General features: G+C 43.6%; 1 protein-coding gene across 1 annotated transcript in view; it reads right to left on the minus strand.

Moving 5' to 3' along the window:
• Nucleotides 1-4,284: 4,284 nt before the first annotated feature.
• Nucleotides 4,285-23,066, minus strand: part of LOC117768471 (protein unc-13 homolog B-like) — a 33,058-nt gene continuing 14,276 nt past the window's right edge. The window contains exons 3-9 of the mRNA XM_034596837.1: nt 17,188-17,287; nt 8,835-8,952; nt 8,055-8,178; nt 6,130-6,203; nt 5,324-5,381; nt 4,869-4,919; nt 4,285-4,405 (exon numbers count right to left, since the gene is read on the minus strand). Coding sequence (XP_034452728.1) covers nt 4,870-4,919; nt 5,324-5,381; nt 6,130-6,203; nt 8,055-8,178; nt 8,835-8,952; nt 17,188-17,287 — 524 coding nt within the window. The 3' untranslated portion in view covers nt 4,285-4,405; nt 4,869. The remainder of the gene's footprint in view (nt 4,406-4,868; nt 4,920-5,323; nt 5,382-6,129; nt 6,204-8,054; nt 8,179-8,834; nt 8,953-17,187; nt 17,288-23,066) is intronic.

Here is a 23,066-nt window from a genome sequence, read left to right on the forward strand (position 1 = left end):
TGAGCATCCCTCCAGGACTACTTGGGGGCTGTTGTGGAGGGACTTGGTTTTGTCGTTGCAGATTCTGTCTATTGCCCATTTGCTGATTCGGTTCCCGCCCGGTTGGGCCACTCGGTGGCTGGTTTTGTGAGGGCTGGGCTGGGTTTACAGAAGCAGATTCTTGGCCCCCAATTCCAAAAAGACCTGAGAGAAAACCTCCTTGCTGAGGAGGTGCTTGCTGCCCTGTTTTTTGGTTACTCTCTTGAGCACTAGGCTGTGACTGAGATGGAGGAGGACTAGGTTCCACGATCTTGTTAAAGAGTCCTGACAACATGTTACCTGATTGCTGATTTGGTTGTGTAGATTGTGTGGCCGTAGGTCCTTTTGGAGGCTGGGTCGCAGTTTCTGTGAGTTTCAACAAACCTCCAAAAAATCCGCTAGGTTGAGGTGTTGGTGCTGTTGCTTTCGGTGGAACATTTTCTGTTGTTTGGTCAAGTTGTTGCTGTTGGTTTTGTTGTTGATCTGTGGTGGCAGGTCGTCTTAGTTGCTGGTCAGGTGGACCTTTGTCAGGGGGAGCTGCTTCTGTTGAACCCAGTTTAATCAATCCTGACAAGATCCCTGATGACTGAGTGGGAGGAGTGGTCTTGTGACTACTTGTTTGTTCAGATTCCTCCATTTTCACTGTATGGTCACCCACTTCTGGACATGACTTGTGACTGGTCTGAGTTGGTTGAGATGCAGTCACTGTGTCTGTAGCTATTTTCAAGAACCCAGATAAGACTCCTCCAGAAGATGCCAGTGCAGCAACAGGTGGTCCTTGCTTTTGAGATGGAATATTGACAGGGGACTGATTTGAAGGAGCAGAAACACTGTCAGAGGCAAATTTTAAAAATCCAGACAATAGTCCTCCTGATTGTTGTGTGGAAGAATTCTGTTGTGCTTGGTTAGAAGGCTGGGTGGTTGATGAAAACAAGCCTGAGAGCAACCCACCCTGTTGAGGCTGGCAATCCCCTTCCTGGGCTTTCTTGCCAGATGACACATCATCTGTTGATCCTAGTTTTAACAGACCAGAAAGAAGACCTTGAGGCTGTGAGGCTTGTGGTCGTGATGTGGGATGTTCCACAGGCTTGGGAGGACCTTGATCTTTAGATGTGACATCTGCTTCAGGCTGACTATCTGTCTGGGGATCTTTTTCAGACACTGTTTGCTCTTGACACAGTTGTGTTGTTTTACCATCAGTGCTTCCTGTGGTTTCAGGGACCATTTGTTCGGTATGCCCTTCAGTTAGACCGCTAGGTTTGGTTGCAGCCACAGAAGGAGTGATTTGTGGTTTTGCAGGTTCATTAGTGGGTTCACTTGAGCCAACCTTAAAAAGGTTTGAAAACCAGCCAGTTTCTGCATTTCCTTTTGGTGCACTTTCGAGAAGCACAGCACGGTTTGGAGATGGAGCTCTTGTAGGGATGGGGGATTGACTTTTTGTTTGGGCATTGGCATCTTCGCCAGATGCAAACTTGAGAATTCCTGAGAACACACCTCCTTCTGCTTTTGGGGGGGTGGTTATGGAAGTATTTTCTGAGGTAAAAAAGGGGATCTTGAGTTTGCTGCTTAAAAATGACTCCTCTGGGGGCTTGGTGTCAGTTTGCTGGGAAGTTTCAGGAGGAACTGTTGATATGAGGTTAGAGAGAGACTTCCTGAAAGGACTGAAGAAACCTGTTTCCTCTGAACTGCTTTCAGGTTTCGGTTCCGATATTGTAGGAGCTCTTCTTTGCTGAATATCTGCTAGCTCACCTGATGACTCTGTTTCTGGCAGAAGCTCTACCGATCCACTTCCTGATTCTGGCAATAACTCAACTGATCCACTTCCTGAACCTGGTATGATCTCACCTGACAACTCTCGCTCTGTTTGTGAGCCATCTCTATTCGGACTCTGGGTTCTGTTTGAAGACCCTTGCTGGGATTCACTGCTTGCAGCAGATCCACTTATTTGTTCTGATGGTTGAGGTGATGGGTCCCTGGATGGTGGCGCACTGGAAAAAAGTCTCATGGGACTAAGCCTTCCTAACATGGATTCAAATCCCGATGTGGACTGGTTAGCAGCGGTTGCACCTACTTGTGTCTCTGTAGCGATATGTGTTGAGGTCTGATCAGTGTCAGGTTGCCGACTGGTTTCAGAGGACTGAAATGGCAAAAGAGACTGAAGGGAAAACTTTTTTTCTGTAGTGGGCTCCTGAGAGGCAGGAGGAACTATGGCTACTGGGGGGGAGGTACCAGAACTTTTGGGAATAAATGAAAGCAGCTTTGAAATGCCAGACTCAGGCTGGGGGGGTGCTTGGGAAGCTGGCGGACCTGATGCAGTGGTATCAGAGGTTTCTGCGGGTTCAGTGGTACCTTTAGGAATCAAAGAGAGCAACTTTGACATCCCAAAGTCTGCCTGTGCAGGTTGGGGGGACAGAGTTGGACCAGAGGCGTCGGCCTCAGTGGCAGTTTTTGATCCTTTGATTGTACTGAACAATGAGCTCATGACATTCTTTACTCCAGCCATGCCCTGTTCAGCGACACTCTCCTCCTTCACCTCAGGTTCGACTTCATTGCTTTCATCATCTCCAGGTTGCACGGGTTTGGCATCGGTTGGCAGCGCCGGCAGTTTTCTTCTGATTGGTTTGGGCAATGACTCATAGTTGTTTATCTCTTCCTCTTTTACAGCCAGGTATTCAGACACTGAGTGAACTAGGCTCTGCAGTTCATCCATTGGATCTATATATTCATCACTTGGCTCCTCTACAGGAGACAACATAGGATCTTGTCCACGACCTGTTCTCCCTTTGCCTTGTCCTCCAGATGGAGACATATACCTGCCTGGGTAGTAGTAACTTTCATATTCATAATTAACATCGCCCTCAGTGAAGGTCAGTTCATCTAGTTCCTCTTCAGATCCGAAGGAGTACTGCATCTCATCTGAACAAATTGAGCTATATTCACTCCTCACCCTGATCCTCGCAGCCTCTTCTCGAGCAGCCTCCTCCTCACGGAAAGCTGCGTAGCTCTCCAGAGTGTCCTCTAAGGCAGTTTTGGCCCACAGTCTGGTCTTGTAGAGCAAACTTTCACTGTCTGATTGCCGCCGTAGCTGTTTGGCTGAGGGAATTATATCAATTTCAGGAGGGGACAATTCATTCTCAAAGCTGCCGGCTTCTTTATAAACTAAACGTACTTCTCCACTACCAAATCCACGCCTCTGTCTGTTTGAGACGCCACTCGTCTCATCAGTTTCCTCCGGGGACATTGCATCACACTCCACTGTCTGATAGAACCTGCTGCCTTTGGGCTCAGACGGGCTGTCACTGATTCGGTAGATGATGCTTTTATCTTCATCCTCCCACATTTTCTGCTCAGGGTCCAAGTAATCGTCCAGGACACCTGCACGAGGCACTTTGTATTTGCTCTCCCAGTCCTCCACACCCATACCTGAGTCTACTGGGATTATTCTGACTCCACGCTTAGAGCTCGACCGCCTGGATTCAATTGTTAAAACAATGCAAAGTGCCATGCAGGAAGCATTGGAAAGTGATGCAACGAAAAAGAAAGAAAGAGAAATGAAGCATTAGACATGAAATCAAAAACAGAAGAGCATGCAAAGAAAGTGTTAACAGAGGAAATGGAATAGCAAATCAAAAAAGAAAATTATGTGGAAGGACAATCAAAGTTTATTAGTGTGCAAAAATAACCCATAACCTCACGTGCAGTCGTTAGCTGGAGGTGAGTTGATGCTGTTTGTTTGTCTGACTGAGATTACTTTGATTTCTCATTTGAAAGATTTACAATCTCATCAATAAATCTGATTAACTGATCAATAGAGTTAAATCCAATAGACACTGAAGTTGATGTCAACCACAGACATAATTAATACATCAAGACCAAAGGTGTCGTTCATGCTGGAGAACATAACCACCTCAGGCCTCCTCTGCTTTTCAGTAGCAATGACAATCACAATATTTGTTAGAAAAGTCCGTTTCGAGCTCTGTATCATCTGAACTCTGCTGCTCTTATTAACTCGACTCTTTATATGTGTGAATACAAATGACTCCTGGATACGAGCTGGAGAGCATATTGATTCAGGCCGATGGAAAAACGCAGGAGGTATTTTTATGCAATAGCTGTTATTCATGAGCTCTTCACATGCATGTGGTGCCACAGGGTGTTAATGTGTGTGTTTACCTGGCCCCCCTCATTTCTCTATAGTCTAGCTCATAGCTTTGTATGGAGTCAGACTCCCGGGACGGGGTTTGATGCTGGACCCTGCGTCCTATAGGGTACTGGTGCACTGATGAATTGGTCTGGGAGGCGTTGTGAAAACGTGGAGGTCTGTTGCTGGTTTCACTGCGGTAGTCACTGTCCCGGTCGTCCATGGCACTGTCATGGTCATCCAAAGCTGCATGAAAGACAACAACAAGAATTCAGTTAAACACAAGCAAACAAACATTTCTTTCTTTGCAGTTTAATTAGAGTAATTGATGGGCCTTATTATTATATATCTATATCTTATTACACATCAGTGTGACTTTAAACAAACTGAACCAGTCGACACAGCTGTGAACGATGTTAAATGCAGAAGGAAATAAATCAACAGTGTTTTTATACTTTATTATTTAACTCCTTAGACTTCCACTCAGTAAGAACAGGTTGAATATACAGCTCCCTCTTGTGGTGGCAAAGCATCAACAGCAAGCTGACAAGGACTTGAAAACAAATGATGCAATTTCAACAAGACCAAATGAGACATGACAACAAAATGTGCACAAGACAAAACACACAGAGGCCGTTACAGGTGGGAAAGAGTTGAGTATCATGCAGGAGAGAATGTGGAGAAATAAAAAACAACCATTATACTTTACATCACATATACGTACTCTGCTGGTCGCTCCATCCAAAATAACTCCAACTGCCTGAGGGCGTGGAGGCAAGTGTTCGAAGAAGAAAAGTGAACTTACTGAAGAATCAAACCAGTAACTGTAACTGTGGATGGTTGATGAGTATGTGACGTGTGATGGGAATGAAAACACCTGTGATTGTGCTTTGATGGATGAATAATGATTCCACTGAGAGATGAATAAGAAAATGAACGGAGCTCGATCAGACCGAGTTATTATCCAGTATGATCGATAAAGAGTGACACGACAAAACAGCGACAGGGAAAAGTAGTTTAACCACAGCTCTACATATGGTTTCTGTCTTTGCTCATCAAACACTGGGGAATCAGGAGGAGGAAAATGTATTTGGTCCAAATTAGAGTCAGAAGTGTGGAATGACACGTTGGCATGAAAACGTTTTACCAGGTTTTTACACTTACAGCACTGAGAGGGAACGGACGCCATTCGTTGTCTCTGGACTTCTTCCTGCAGAGGAAACTTCCACGACAAACGGAAACAGAGAAGAAGAAATCATTTGAAGTCAAACTCCAGTCGATTATTACTCTTCTTCACGTTTTGTCATAAGAAAATTCCCCTCATGCCCTTAAAGTGTCTTAAATGTAACTCCACACCGTCCTCATGTCGTGTCTGGGTTCTATGAATATGTTGGTTATTTGGTTTGTGACCTCACAAACCCCGACTGTTTGAATCTGTTATCATATAAACATGTTTAATAACTTGCTTTGCACCAGAGGGAGGACTTGGAACAGGACGGGCCTCAGATAGAAATGTGTCACATCATCTATGCTGTAATAACCATTATCTGCCACTAGATGGGAGCAGAGAATAAAGAGACACAGTGAGACGTGGAGAATGTCTCACTGTAGAGTCTGTAACTGAACTGTGACAGCAAACTGGAACAAGATGCAAAAAATCTGGCAATTTTATCGAATATAAAAAGGAAACAAAACTAAATTTGACTGATTTCAGATTCCTCATATTTTCCTACTGAGAGTAAATTATTGTCTCAAAGTCCCTGGATGCAGGAAACTGTAAATGCACAATGTTTGTCATGTTTTGGACCCAGAAGCAGAATAAAGTTATCTTGTGGTACTTGGATGTTTTTTAAAGTGAAATCAAAAGTTCATTTAAGTGAAGGGGAAAAAATATCCAAGTTAGAATTTGCTGTAATTGTACAACTTGTAGATTAATAACCTATTTCTTATTAACAGGAAACTAAACTTACCTCGTCATGTATCCGCATGGTATTGATCCGCTCCAGTTTGCTGGTCCAGTACTGAGCCTCGTCTTCTGGGATGTCTGGACAGGAGAAGTAAAAGGTTTAAAAGTGAGAGGAATCCAACGAGTGACAGGAGAGTGAGTGGTGAAAGCGGCGACTTGGAGGAAACAGACACATGGGATGGAGGGACGGATGAAGAGATGGACGGAGGGACGGAGGACGGGGTGACCAGGCTGGAGAGAAGGTCAATAATGGAGGAAGACGGAGAGTGAAAATACAGAATTTGAGCCAAAGTACAAGAACAAATAAAAGACAGACGCTGTAGCTCCACCCTCCCCTCAGTCGCCTCTGCTCCACCCGATCCCGTCCTGTCTCATCCCATCCACGATGTCTCATCCCATCTCATATTCAGACGTGTTTAATAGCAGATGAGGACGTTTCCTGTCGGGGGCCCAGAAATAGAAAGAGCAGCCTCCTCACAGGTCGTCCCCAAAGCCCCGAGATACTATAAAATCATGACTTCAGTCTCTGCCATGTTCCAAAGCAATAAAATATCTATGTCTAAAGTTAAAAATTTAAACTTTTTAATATTTATTTCTGTCCAGAGTCTTGCACATGTTATAAACAGAAGATGTTTGTAGTTTGTTAAGCTGATTGAAAACTGTTGTGAGCAGCTGCAGAGCTACACGCCTGATCAATCTTCTACATGTATGAGTTTTCTATATTTAAGTGACTAATATTTGTGGTGAAATATTTTTTTCTGTTTTTCTAATTTTGTTTTCTATGTTTATTTCTTTGCATAATGCTTAGTTTATACTTGATATTGACATTAAACAGAGTATTCATTTTCTTGAAAGTACTTAAATGTATACTATTACTACATTAAAGCACATTTAAGTGTAAAAACTATATTCGTCTATATTCAATATATTAAAGTAGTGTGTCAACGTTTTGTGAAAGTTTATTCCCATGCATTTCAAACTACAGATATCAATGTATTATATTACTACTCTAAAAGGAAGATTAGTCCTAATTAAATGTACTTAACAATCTAAATGTTCAGAAAGTGTATATTTTCCATTAGCTTACGACACACAGATATTACAATGTGTGTCAGTTTAGATGCATCTCTCTATTGATCAGGATCTTCGTTGTCAAAAGGCTGTCGATGATTTTACTTATTTTTTTAAAGCATTTGTCAGATTTGCCCGAAATAGGGGAACTACTATCTTATCTCCATCTTCAGACTCCATTGTGTCGAGAGGAGCTTGAGGCTGTGGCACCGTGACACCAGGTGAGTGTTGATGAATCGAGTGCCGGGCGGCGTGAGGGCAGCAGGCGGCTCAACAACACACTCCTCAGACAGCTGCCGCAGATTAACAGCTTGACGGGGAAACAAAGTGCACGGTCCGGTGAAGTGCTGCAGTTTAAGGGATCACACTCCAGGAATAAAGACAGGGGGGAAGAAACAGAAAGAAAAAGTGCTGATGTGAAGAAATGCTTCATAAAAACTTCATGAAGTCTAATGGTACGTCCACAGGCTCGGAAACACTGTACAGGGCTTCTACGGGGGAGCTCATGGGAATCGAACATGGAGGCCGACCACGAGCTCCAACAACTCAGTTATAAAACTGTGTCTGATGAAGTGAAGAGTCCAACAACTGAGGATGAGCAGAGCTTCAGAAACAAATCAGGACGTCTGCAGCTGAACACTAGTTTAATTGTTAATGAGACCTTTTTTAATACAGTTGAAATTAAATGTAAGTACAAAGAGATGGAAATAAACACCTTCCTTATCTCACTTCATGTTTCAGATCTGATCCCCTGGAGAAACAGAACTGTGCACTTTGTTTTGACTTCATACAGAACGATTCAGCTCAGATAAGAATGATTGTTTGTGAGTAAATGTGTGTTTGTGTACATCTACACACCGAAGGGTAACTCGAAGCGGGTGTCCAGCAGCACTTGGTGTGGAGTTGGGTTGGAGGTGCCGCAGATCTCATCCTCCCTCATTAACACCTCGGAGTCCAGGGACGTCCACTCTCCTGGTCCCTCCTGAGTGAGGAGGGAAAAGAGAGACAAAGAGAAAGAGGGAGGACACGAGGGAAGGGACAAAGACAAATGTCAATATTTTCTTGATGAGAACCAAAGATGAAGGGGTGAAGATTGCAGCACCAACACTGACGGTTCAGACGGTGTAAAAATGGCAGCGAGCGTACAATCGTCTGAAGAAGCCAAACATTGAGGCTGAATTATTAATGAGGACGAAGGCGCTGCTGCATCACTTTAAAACTTTTCAGAAAAAAACGTAATGAGATCTAGAGACGAGTCTCTGCAGCTGGAAACTGCTTCTCCAGACTTCAGCCGACAGGTAAAGATGTCTTGATAAGAACCGGTGGGTGGACGCTGAGTTTGTGTGTAAGTGTGTGTTTATTGGATGGGTTGTCGTCGCCTAAGCAGCACATTCTGTTCTGTACATGTAGAATTATTTATTTAATTCCGTTTATTTTTAACGAACACTACAGTCTATAGCGAGGGCGGGCGAAGACGACATCTTTACATCTCTACTTCCAATAATAATAAATACGTTTCTAAGCTCAGGAAATACATAAATCTTGTGTTTTTCACTTTAAGCCCATTGTGTATTTGTGTGTGTACATGAACTAATGAGGGTGTGTGTGTGTGCTGCAGGTGTGTGTGAGGTGCGTTACCTCGTCAGACTGTCGAATGCTGTCCGACGGGATCAGCGCTGTGCCGATCATCGTGTCCCAGATCAAACCTTTATTCCACAGCTCCACCACCAGACCCGACTCCAGATGACTGATCTCACTGTGGAAACACACAAACAATAACTGCATTAGATACATTAACGTCATTAGAGTGATTAACATGAATGTCACTCAGTGGAGCTCAAACCTCCACCGAGGCCCAGCAGTCCCTTAAAGTCTGAAGCAAATCCATCACGTTTGTTTGGAATTAATTCAGAAGTAATTGAAGTAACATAGCAACAGTTCATTCTCTAATGAATCCACATTATCTCAGATACACTCTCAGGGCAGCTACATGTTTCTTGCCTTATTTGTTTAGATACTGTGGCTGAAAAAATTCCTACCCCCAAATAAACTGCATATAAATCCAGTAGATCTGGATTTTTTTTTTAATAAACACCAACTTTCAAACCTGCGGACGTGGGCGAAAACATAAACAACTAGAATCTAGTAGAGCTCATAATAACAATAATAATCAACAAACCCATAGATATTAGTCCTCTAAACATGAATTATTCTCTGAGAAATTAGGGAAAATGTTGAAAAGCGCATTACCTCGCATTGTTAAGGAAAGTGCAAAAAAATTATATTAATCCGGATCCACAATCTGATCCACACTGGCCCCCAAATTTAACAAGTTCTTTCCAAACCTGTCCCACATACTCCTCACCAGGTCTCACAGTAATCTGTCCTGTAGGTCTTGTGTAAGCGAGTTCACAATCCTATAATCTAGACTCCCTCCTTATTTCATTTCAGTCTAACTCACCTTAAAATGTTTAAAATGTAACATAAAGCCGATTATTACATGTTACAATGTGGTGTTTAATACAGTGTTGCTCTCTGACTGTGGCCTTGACAATAAAGCCGTCCTTTCCCCTGCTGACAGGTCGGACAGTGGGCCGATCGCAAAGCAGCGAGGGTGAAGGATGACAGCCGTCGTTTTCTGACAGAGAAGAGAACACAACTGTCTCCTCATCTGCATATTCATCTTCACAGAGCCATTCATATTCATATCGCCTCAGTTTGGCTGTCAGTCATCTCTGATGACACCTCCCAGCTGGGATGATAGAAAGAGGAGGGTGGGCGGGATGTGTGTGTGTGTGTGTGTGTGTGTGTGTGTGTGTGTGTGTGTGTGTGTGTGTGTGTGTGTGTGTGTGTGTGTGTGTGTGTGTGTGTGTGTGTGTACTGCATCTACTTGCCACCAACTGGAGAAGTCAGCCAGCTGAACACATCGAGTCATAATCATGATGTTCGTATGATTACCACTAACCGTCTTCATTCAAATGTTAACTTGTTCACAGGCTTGTTGTGAGACTGAAGTCTTCTAAATATCTTTATAACGTTGTTGTGCCAGGACAGATTGTTAAATTGAGAAAAGTGACCTGGGAGCAGTGGCCAGAGAAGCCAGCTGGCATTACCCCGTGAGGCGGAGGCACCATGAGCCATCACCTGCATCGTAATTCACTGAGTTCTGGACACAGAAATCAGCTCGAGCTCATATCCACTGGATCGAATGGATGATGGTATGAAAATACTTATTGTGAAAATAACAATAGTTGGTTCAACTGTTTGAGTTTTTTGTATTACATATTTTACTCATATTCAAAAGATCCATTTCTTTTCTGATCATGATTAAAAACCCTCCAAAGCAAACAGAACGCCTCTCACGGGGCACCACAGCATCTAAATGATCTATTCCAGATATCTGCGTCATGTGGAACAGTAAAAAAAAACAGCATTTCTTCTTGATAGCCAAAATGTAAAAACACCATGTCAAGCATTTCAGAGTTCTCTGTGTTTACATCAGGTAACACGACAGTCATACTGATGTTAATCCATGAGATTATTAAATTGAAACCATGAAACATGAAATCCCAAATGGGATTAGAAACAGGTCTGACGTTGTCTTCTGAGCAGCCTGTCTCCAACCTGTCTGTGACTCATAGACCAGATGTGTGCATGTGTGTTCTTGTAGCTTTACATCCAACTCTGCCCTCCATCACAGCCCATCCATTATTGAGGGGATAGTTTGTTGTAGCCGGGAAGGAAATGGTGTATTTTTATCGTTCAGAAACCACAATCTGACCCAACGTGTCCGTGCACATGTACATTCTGTCGTCTGGTGTTTAAGAGAAGAGAGAGAAATTGAAAAATGAAATGAGGGAAAGGACGAAGAGGAAGAGGCGACAGCTCAGCACGAGGCTTTGTGGAAATCATGGACTGAGAGGGAGGAATTGGGGGCGGTCGACAGATCCCTGGTGGAAAACAGCTTTTAACATGTTCCTGAGAAGAAGAGCTTTACACAGACAGACACTGCTGATCAGTGCGTAATGTCCCTTTAATTTGTCATTAACGACACGTTTTACAAACATGTTCCGCCTCCACAATGTGGCACAACACACTTTATAACACACACAACATTGTCACATCTTGATGCTCTGTCGTGCAGCATTAATTATTAAACTGATGCTTCAGTCTTGTTCAAGTGGCGGCCGACACCGTGACGACACCCACTGGCCAGAAGTAACCATATTTGGAGGAGCAGGGGGTGGAGCCTGACTGGGAGCTCCAGACACTTCACGCCCACCCACACATGCAACCTGCCCCCACTGGACAGCTGTCAATCACACGGTGTCAACGCCACAACACAGCTGGTGCTTTATGGTCTATTTGTCTCTAAATGGATCATAATTTGCTAAATGAACATCAGCTGTTTGGAAGAAGACTTGAAACTAGAGATTGAGACAAAAACTCCTGAGGAAAATGATTAATAACGTTATAAAGTGAGAAGTCATAGACTTCTGTAGAAACAACCAGGGTAACAAAAAAAATGAGAAAATGCCTCTGATATAGATGTTTTCACATGTATTTGTTTATGAGCTATGGTTCATATGTTGCTCTAATGTTCACCTGAACAAAGCACCAAATGAAAGTGAATGAAATTATCGGCTGCAGTGAATCATTCCTGTTACAGTGACTTGATAAAGACTAACAGAGGTCCGTGTGCAGCGAAGGAAGAAGGTCACCATTTTTTAAACTTAAACACAACTTAATTGACAGAGAATTGGAAGAAAAGAGGCGACTGTGACCTCAATCACTGGAGAAGCTGTCAGGCAGAAAGATGACGGGAGGAAAGATTCTCCCTGACGTAAACTGGGAGAACAAACAGTGACAAACAGAGCCGGACCAATCGGTGGGCTGATAGATATGAGTCTTTCACAAACATGTATCCTAACCTAATATCAGCATTGGCACCAACAAATCTATATTGATCTTGCTCTAGTAAAAGAAACAAACATGAAATCACTATTATGAAAACGTTTATTTTCATATTTTTCCCCAAACTCTTTGGGTTCAGTGATATAATATGTTAACTATTTGCCTCCTGGCAGCTACACTGTGTTAAACTACATGTACAGGAGGTCTCTGAAGTGGATTACGAGCAGAGAGGTGAGACAACACAGAGAGAGAAAGCTGATGACCTGCGACATGATCAGGTCAAAGGTTAAATCCTCCAGTGGCAAGTGAGGTCAGTGGTGAGAGAGAGAGAGAGAGAGAGAGAGAGAGAGAGAGAGAGAGAGAGAGATTGAACCTGAATGAACAGAGACGAGCATGCGAGGTCTGTTGAACCCGAGTGTAGAGGGATCAACAGTCAACTGCTTATCCCCTTATCAAACACACTCACTCACACACACACACACACACACACACACTCTCACACACTCTCTCTCTCACACACCCCCACACACACACACACACACACACACACACACACACAGACACACTCTCACACAGTGATGAGAGTAAGAATAAGAGGCGGCAGATGATGAGCAGAGAGATCCTGCACGATGACAACAATGCGACAATCAGGCCTGAATGAGAAGAGATTCAGGGGTTTAAAAATAACTTTGTGGGAAAAACCCCCGGATTAGATGTGAGTAGTGAAAACCCTGTGCAGTAAGATGAGGCTTCCAGCGACAGATGACACAAATAAAACCAGGTTAAAGGTTAAGTTGGCGATGCCGCGCCTCCAGAACACATGAATGTGCGTCGTGCCAGTGAGATGAACGCACACGACAGATGTTAGCATTGTTGTGTTGCACATGACGGATGAAAACACACAGGCCATCCAATCATTTCATCCAGGTCGAACAAAAATGATTGGATGAGCATTTTACTGCCGCTTCCACAGATATTGGAATTTTTTCTTTTTGTTGTCAGATAAATCGCCATGTTTCTCCGAATGTGAGAAACCCTGTCGAAAAGATTTGTCTCTTTTTGTCACAGACACTCGAACACATGCAGAACTCTGCCGGTTGTTGCGTGTTGTGGTGGTAACGTAAAACAGTACAGTTAATCCCATTCTGGTTCACACCCGACGCGCGGCAGCAGAAGAAGAAGTCGTGAATCGACGTAGCCAGGATGCAACAATTCAGAGAGATGAAAATGAGCCGACACGGGTCGAAGAGACAAGGAGAAAGACGCCATGTGAGAGGCTTGATATGGAAAACAACGAGTGCAGATGTTCCTGCAGATGTTTTGCAATGTGCCCAATGCTGACGGGGTAATAACTCGCATCCGTTCGCATTTTACACAGCTACTGTCCGATAAAGGCAGTAAACGTAGAGAAATGACAAAACCAACAACCCCAAATGTCCCCAGTAGTGATTTGTGCCTTTAAATCGACAGTTTGACAACAGGGGTTGAAAAGTAGATTTTACTTTGAGACTCTTTATTGTCACAGAAAATGTGGTAAAAGGTTATTTTTTTTCTGTTCCTGTAAATTATTTAAAACATTTCTTCTTTAACTAAAAGCATTTTCATTATAGAGAGGAAATGAATTCACCTTGGACACATTCATTCAAAAACTTTTGTTGGTGGTTAGGGTTAGGGTAAGTGTGCGCATGCAGGCGTCCTGCTCACTTATTTAATGAGGACAATTAAATTTGAGTTTAATTTGAGGGCAGGTTTTTTAAAGCAGTTGTTCGAGAATATTTAGTTTGTGAAAGAAAGGCAAACAATTCAGAGACATTGGACTCGGGCTACATCCACATCACTGCGTTTTAGTTTGAAAAATATAAAGATGGAGAATGCGTCTCCACTTCCTTCGCTCATTAGTACCAGTAGGAAGCTGTGACTCGTGTTTTTCTATATGAATCCACACAATCAGAAAAGGCTCCATTAGGCTTCACCCTCCCTTCATGTTGAGAGGAGCCACTTTAAAGCCGTGTGTGTGTTATCACCACCAGCTTTAAAGGCTCGCTGGCAGCTGGAACACTCAGGATTTCAGAAGGTTAACAGTCAGTGGGAAAGAGGCAGCGAGACGGAGATGGAGAGAACGTCAGCTGCTGCTTTCTCTGGACGTCCGGGCAAGAGAGTCAGACTTTAACAGGAGGTGTAAGAACAATCCAGGCTCAGTCCGAACTCAACTCCGACTCGCACTGAAGATAAAAACTACATTTCATATTTCACCCTGCATCCGTCTCCGTCTCTCTTTACTCCGCAGGGATCGTCCAGGCCAACATGACAGCACGCCACGGCACCGCTTACCTGACCACACGCAAGGCATTAGCAGGGGCTTCACACACACAGCACACAACATGTAATCCCATGTAAAGAAGCTTAGAAAACTGACTCTGCCTCGAGAGCCTGAATGCAGCACAGGCCACTGAGCTGCAGATGAAGTTACAGTAACGTTCACAGCTGTAACTATTACAGATGTGAGGAGATGCTTGAGCCTCAGATAAAAAAAAAGCTAAAGACACTTTTAAGAAGTTTCTGAAGATGGATAACGACTTGAGAAGAATGAATTATCGACCCGATGAGGTAGAGATGAGCCGTTATCATGACCTGCAGGTAAAATCTGGAGAATCGGCCACTGAGTTTACACAGCTCCTCATCATCCTGTGAGTTATTGGCTTAAACCTGAATAAATGTTGTGAGTTTTCACCAGATCCATGTGACTAAATGTGTCTCCATGCATTTACCTGCAATTTTTAATTGACTACACATGTTTCTGGCCTCTGGATTCTTCTTCCAGCTCCTCTGGTTGAGACCTTTCAGGCAGGAGAATCAAAATCAGCTGCAATTTCTAATCTGAAACGTCCAACTGTGCAACCGCTGCACCCCAGTGAGTCCAAGTGCTGCTAACGAGGCCGGGGAGGTGATTAGCTGTTTAGCAGACGGGGGCCTGGGGTTCAGATGTATATAATTATACACCCTTTCTTTTTCAGTCATTATGGTCATATGGGGGGTGGTTTACTTGAGAAGGCCTTAGTTTGGCAAAGGGGGGGAAGTGATGAAAGAAGAGAGGAAGAGGAGAAGGGTAGAAGAGGAAGAGGGGAGGAAGAGAGGAAGAGGGGAGGAAGAGAGGAAGAGGGGAGGGGGAGGAGAGGAGAGGAGAGGAGAGGAGAGGAGAGGAAGAGGAAGAGGACAGGAGGAAAGGAAGTGGAGGAGAGGAGGACAGGAGGAAAGGAAGAGGAGAAGGGGAGAAGAGGAGAGTAGAGGAACAGAGGAAGAGGGGAGGAAGAGAGGAAGAGAGGAAGAGGAGAGGAGAGGAGAGGAGAGGAGAGGAGAGGAAGAGGAGAGGAGAGGAGAGGAGAGGAAGAGGACAGGAGGAAAGGAAGAGGAGAAGAGGAGGAGAGGAGGAGAGGAGAAGAGGAGGAGAGGAGGAGAGGTGAGGAGCAACCCAGTCTCAGAGGAGAGTTATGTAACCACGTGGATCCACAGTCAATCTCTCCAATCCCTCAAATCAAGTCTCGGGGGGATGAGTCTGGAGGAAAGTTCTGTGTCTGTTGAACAAAATAAAAAACATTTGTGTCCGTGACAAACAGGAAGAAGAGGAGAGAAACTCATGTGAACGCCTCGTGCTGGTGTTTGACAAGATTTCAAAAATATATTTATCTTAAATGTCTAAAAAACTGTCTTGAATCGCAAAAAGTGTGGAAAAGAGCAAAGTCTCATTTTGTGAACACTTTTTTCTGTGGAGGATTGAACAAGAGATTTCAGAAGCATTTCAGAAAACAAGCTGTCAAATAATAGATTTGCACAATCGGCCCCTCTGAGCCCAAGCACCTCACATTACACCTGTTGTCACGGAGCTTCCTCTCAGACCTTGTGCACAACATCACCCCTAAAAATATCTTTCTCCAAAAAGACCTCCTGATGTGTGTGGAAACCAGGAGCAGGGACAATAAAGAGTGAAGTGGGATTTGTTAATCAGCTGCATCTGGACTCCTTCCCCTCTGTGGAGTCTGGACAATTCATTAGATTTATCACCGACTTGTCCACCTATCTGGGCTCAGCATGTGATTTCACTCTCCATCCATCCGACCTGCTCCAGCCACAGATTTCCATTTAGTGACCCGAGCCAGACTGGAGTCCCACAGGCGGCCGCGGCTCCCTTTCAATTTCACTGAGTCCCATTAAAGCCGAGTCGGGCGGCAGCGGATAACCTGGCAGGTTCTCATCTGAGGCCTGACACACACTGTGCAGCTCCAATCTCTCCCTGCATTTGTCTTAATACACGTCGAGAGGCCGGTGCGCGTTCAGGCTGTCGCTGCCAGGAACAGTGACACCGCTGAGCCAGAGAGCAGCGACACACACAGACACACACAGACACACACACACAGACACACACACACACACACACACACACACACACACACACACACAGACACACACACACTCAAATCTCTCATCACTTCAGATTCAAATCTACTGAATCCACTGCTCAAGTCAACTACAAACTATAACAACGCACGTGATTGAAAATAAAATACACAAATTTGAGAAGAGCCGCATCGATATGGATTTATAAGGGACGTTGCCATTGACGATACAAAGCGAGTAAACAAATTCCAATACAGCTAATAATCGGTCATTATGGGCTATGTATAAAAAGTATTCCCAAGATGTTATCAAACCCTTAGGACATGAAATGTAATTGAGGTTTTTATAATTTACAGTTTAACCATAAAGTTTGTCATAAAAAACTCTAAATAAAAAGAAAACACAAATACAACCAAATAAATATTAGATTTAAGAAAATAGAGATAATTTCGTTTATGCAAAATGCACATGTATTCTGCATTGTTTATTCTGTGAAATAAAGGTTTTTGTTTTTTTGTGGGTGGTGAATGTGAATATTGTTTTAGTGTTTTTACACATACAGTTTTCAGCTGTGTGTTAATGGAAGCTGGACCCGTGGAGCTCGACGAGCTTTGAATCCAACATGTTGATCAGTGAATTAAACAACTTGAGGTTCTGATCTTCACACAAACCAAGTGCTACTCACAACATGAAGTCCTGTTCCCAGCACGGTTGATCCCCGCGGACCTCGATGGTCGTACTCTTCACATTCTGCACCTTCAACGTCACGTAGGCGTTGAACTTGTCTGTGAAGGAAAGAAGAGGATGCATTTTAATTTTATCTTTTATCATTTGCAAAATGGTCCCATGTTGAACAACACACACATTCTGGTTTCTGTCATGTTGATGCTCCACTGCCTCGTCTCAGTTATTGTTTGAACTACAGGTGAAAATACAAATCTCACCTCAAACTCATAATGCGACAAGTAGAAAAACATCTAGAAGAAAAGATGACGGAGATAAACCTGAGACTAAAACTCCCCCCATGGTGAGGAGAGAGAAATAAATGACCTGCATGGAAACGAAGATATTTCCAGTAAGACAGAAGCTTTTATGCAGAATATCTTCTCATATTAATATAAATGAGATGAAGCCAGAACTCTTTACTCAGCTGCCGGATGTGACCACAAAATACCGAGCTTATGCTCTAATTCTAAACAGAACAATTCATCATGCTTTTACCTTTAAATCACCAAACACTATAAACCTGTGTGCAGCTTTATTTGTGCAGAACTGTCTTTTACCAAATGCAAGTCAGTTTGAGAGCCATCGAATAGAGTCCAGTATAAAATATTCTATAAATTCATGTTACATATCTTCATTTCATCTTCACAACGTCGAGTGATTTCCGGCTGACTTTAATATTTGGCGGATATTCATTTTAATGTTGAAAGAATGTAGATTCATGTTTATTTTCTTAATTCAAGTTTTATATATTTGTTTATGGTTAAACTGTAACTTATCAAGCCTCAGTTACATTCCTTTGTCATCTATGTTTCATAAAAAAACCTCTATAGAAATATCTGTTGACACATCGGGATCAGGAAGTTTTTACTTCCCTATGACAGTTCCAACAATGGCCCCAGACTAAAATCCATATTACTGCATCTTGTAAAACAAGGTGAGATCAGGGTTTTTTTTTCCTCACGTTGTAAAACTACATTTAAGATGTTAAGCCGGTGAATTCTTGACACACTCTGGGTCACAGAGCGAGAGGAGAAGCATCTGCATCTTTGAATAACGCTCATTTTCAAGAAAGTGCTGCTATTAAGTGTAGCGGCGCTAAACAGGGAACACTTTGTACCAAGAAAAGACCACTTCAGAGTCTCATTACGTTTTCCCATCGCACGCTGACGGCTGCACAGAGAACTATCTGAACCCGTTCACTCGCAGCACGGACCCACACTTAATATATTCACAATCCTGTCGCGTTAAATCTACATGTGGTTATTCTACAGAGATCAGCTGGTGCAAAGATAATCGTCTTTCTACTGGAAGGGTCAGACATCATTGTTTTTAAAAATGTGGACATTATAATGCACTTCAATACTAATAAAACATCTGCTTATTTTTTACCTATATACTGTAACTACTGTGCATGTTCTTTTATTTCTAACTCTCAGCCTGGTTGCACATTTATGACTTGAAGCCCATAACCCAATCTTTTATTCTTCGACCATCATTCCTCCCAAATCATAAACCGCATATAAAAACGGACGTAGACTCCGGGTCCAGAAAGTGAAGCCGATGAATAATCCTGTTCTTCTGCTTCACTGACACACATCAGCATAAACCACCAGCCGCCTAATCCCTGTTTGATTACCTGCCTCAAGAGGCCCCGACTTCACACGAACAGAAACGTGCACGAGCCTGAGAGAGCGTCAGGGATGCGGCTGTGTGTGTGTGTTTGTGTGTCCTTGTTCATCTCGCTGTTCTCAATCTCACAGCCACTCTCTGGTGAAGAGAGCCGGTGGAGCTGAGGGCAGCGTCGGTGGAGTTGGGGTGAAGACGAGGTGAGGCCATGAATGTGTTCATGAATACATTACACACAGGGTCCGCTTCCAAATACTCTGAAAAACCAAATACTGAATGTGGTTCCACGTTGGTGAAATACCTGAATTCATTAAGCTCCGAGTCTCCGTGATGTCTTAAAGCTTCTCGTACTAATGTATCTCATCGTTTTTGAATGTTAGAGTTTAAGCTCTTTGACAAAAACTACTGGTAAATAAAAAAGATTAAAGCAAGAAAGCCTGAATTTCCATCTGTTAAAACGTTCTCTAACCCAAACCACGGCGGCTCACATCCGCCCCTGGTGCTGCTGACCTTAGATGCATGGCTGCAGCGGTTTTTAAAATTGCACAGAAGGTATTTAGAGCCAAGACAATTATAGTAAAAGCTTTTTAATAAGGTGCAGCGACGGAGGCTTTGACAAAAATGATGAAAAGATGAATAGAAGACCTGTTTTATATTGAAGCATTAGTTGATAAACATTTTTAAAACACCACTTGATAAAACCATAGACTCCAGTTCTCTCCTCGTCGTGCTTCAGTGGTCCGGGAGTAGGTGTTTGAGCTCTGAGGTGTCACCCACAGATTCCTTCGTCCTTATTACCTCCGCCAACAAGGTTTTATTTTCGTTTACTCGGTTATTTAGCAGGATGATGCAAAAACTACTGGATGGATTCGCAAAAACAGCAGAGGGAGGCGTGTAGGAATACTTGTTAACGGTTCTCTCAATGTCCAGGAAACCTGCAAACTACCACCTGGTAAATAAAGCCTCGTCCCTGTTCGTGCGTTACAGTCACTTTGCCCTGTAGGAGATTCCCATCACAGACTTTGTGCACTCAATCAGTTTTCCCCTGTAGGAATAAAGGTTAATGCAGATGTAACACAAGCGTATTGGAATCCTTAGCGCCCACATTAGATGTTTTAGTAAACACACTGTTGCATACAGATGTATTTCTTTTGCGTTTCCAATTTCCTTCTGAAAATCCCCCCGGAGCTGTTTGTTGATTGCATTGTGCTGCTTCAGTAAAGTAAGCAGAGCCACGCTGAGCTAATAAAACCTCACAGGGGGAAAAGAAACACTCCCGAACCAACAGAGCACAGACGACTCCCTGTGTTTTTGTCTTAATCCTTATTTATCCAGGGAGGGTCGACTCAACACTTGACCTGCTTCGCTCACACATTCACACATCTGGCAGCGCCACAGAACTGACTGATACAACAAGAAGGATCCGGTCTGATTCAGCAGATCTAAGTAAATACATGTTAGACGCACTCCGGCCTTCCTCCAGCAGTCTGAAGACGTGCAGATCAGGGTTCGGTTCACAGGGGACGTTGTAAACCACCAGAGAAGATCTCAGCAGACTGGAAGCTCCTGGTGTCTGGAGTTGGAGTCAAACTTCTTATTTTTTGCAAATGGAGACACATGCATACGGATCTAATCTTTAAACAGCACCTCGTTTCGATCCTGCTGTGAGACTCAGGGAAATGTCAAGTGTAAATGTCTCCGCTCTAATGACCGAGGCAAGGCGGGGAGGTGAAAGGGTTAATCCGGAATAATCCATCATTCACTTAAGGGGGTTGCCAGGCCTGTGATGAGGGGGACGGGGGACTGACAGGGCGCAGACAGCTCCATTTACTGCCTGAGCCAACAGCGCCGAGGGAGAAACACAAGAAACTGCACAAAGCAGAAACAACAAAACACACAAAACGTCTAAATTTAGCTTCTGCTTTCTTTGACACCGACGAGGTTGTCATCAGAGCTGTTTGAATGACAGGTCTCCATAAACACACACACACACACACACACATATACACACACACAGTGGATAGGACATATCCCAGCATGCAGCAGGGCCCTCTTGGGGGGGGGGGGCGGCCCACGTCATTTATAATTAAGAGGCAATGACTTATGAAAATAAATAAGTTATATTCAGTTACACATGGACGTCGGCAGCACGGCCAGGCAAGATGACATTTACTGGGCTGTCTTCAGTAATGAATACTCTATTATGGGTGTCGAGGGAGGTGGAGGAGGAGGGTGAGGAGGGTGAGGAGGACCAGAGGAGGAGGGTGAGGAGGACGAGAGGAAGAGGAGAGGAGGAGACCTTCGGGGGGGATGAAGGGAGCTGAAGGAGGAGTGGCTAAATAAAGTGGGATCATATATTTGTCTGTGGCGATGCGTCGTCCATCTTTATTTACAGACTCTGGCTCGTTCTCTGTTTCCAGCTGCCGCTCACGCTCTGACACCGATTCTGACAAAGAGACAATCTGGTGACGGTGGTGGAGCTTTGACGGATAAAGAGACAGACGTTTGTCTCACAGGCTGGTGGAGACCAAAACAGAGCTCAAATGAAAACGAATACATTTTATTAAATGAGTATGTTGCACCACAACAATGCTGAGTCTCACGTGTAATAATAACTGCTAAGTAGAAAGAAAATCTGAGTTCCCCAAACAGTTCAGTTTTTAAACAGTCGTACAGTGAAGATTTGTTTACAAACCGATGTGCCGAGGAGGAGGAGGAGTCGTCGCAGTCTGCTCCGACAGAACAACAGTTGCGGCTGAGCCTCATTACACCGACGCCACCGCTTCATTATCGTTCAGGGATTCCTGTGCATTCATTAGGCTGCAGGGAGCCATCACAGCGAGATAACCAGAGCTGCTGATGAGCTGCGAGCTCCCACAATCCCCTGCTCAAACACACCTGAAGACCTGTTGTTCAAGGTTAATGATTTATTATAACAAGTACAGCCCAATTATTTTTTTCACTTTCTGCACTGAAAAGAGAAACAGGAACGACAATGAGCCAAAAATACAAACCGAATCTTCCCCAGCAGCAGCGCTCGTCTGCTGTCGGTCATCTGAGTCCTTCGTGTTTCTAATTCACACTTCCTGCTAAAATGTTCCTTCTGTTTAAAAACCCTCCTCTCAAACCTCTAATCCAGAGATTAGGAAGTTCAGTAAGTGGTGTCGTGACCCGAGAGCCAAAGAGAACGAATTCATTCAAACGGCTGATATCACTGATTTGGATCCTTGAAACCAGAGCAACAGGATGAACTATAATCAAATCTTTCTGGAACGATCATCTCTCACATGAAGATAAATCACACCGCATCGTCTGCAGGAACAGTTGGATCAGATCAGACCAACAAACCAGGTTCACATCATCTTCTCTAAAGACATCACAGCCGAAAACAGGATCATGTGCCTTAAATCCTCCAAACTAATAAAGTGACACATTTACGGGACTCGTCTCCCGGGGGTCGTCCACCGCTGAGGTTTGAGGAGACACAGCAGCCGAGTCCCCGAGGGCAAAGAATCTATTGCTTCTTCATATTAAGACAAATCAGATCAGGTTTCCCAAAGTGGGACAAAGTCTACTAGTTGTTTCTGACCTCAGACTAATAATCATGTCCCGTGACAGAACGCCATCCTGGGTATACTCGCCACCGCCAGCATGGCGGGGTGCGACAGCCCCAAGGAAGAAATTAGGAGGTTTCAGGTCAAATTTTAAAATAGAAATTTACAGACGCAAACTTGATATTCCTTTCTTTGTGTACGTGTCAGGAAATGTTTCAACAAGACGGTAATCCAGCAGTCCACTGTGTTATTTGATTCAGGCAAAGTCCTCTGCTAACTCGTTTAACTGTATAATTGTATATTATATATATTTAAGAGTAGAATGCAAACATTTAGAATGTGAAAGATATATTTTATTTATCTTTGACTGTCCTCTATTTGATTCTTAGACTAGTTTTGATCCTGTTCTTCAAATGATGTGATGTTTTCACTGGCTGCCGTCATGTTCATCGCACTCGATGCTTCTTCTCTGTTTAATGATGAATACGTTCACGTCAAAGAACAAACTATTTACAGCAAAATAAAGTAAACAATAAAATAATAAAGTAGAATGGCACTCGGTAGGATGCACCCTAACTTATCATTCTTCCTTGACCCAAAAGATTCACAATAATCTGTCCAGTAGTTTCTGTGAAATCCTGCTGACAAACAAACAAAC

Source organism: Hippoglossus hippoglossus, chromosome 9 (assembly GCF_009819705.1).
Source record: "Hippoglossus hippoglossus isolate fHipHip1 chromosome 9, fHipHip1.pri, whole genome shotgun sequence".
Lineage (NCBI taxonomy): Eukaryota > Metazoa > Chordata > Actinopteri > Pleuronectiformes > Pleuronectidae > Hippoglossus > Hippoglossus hippoglossus.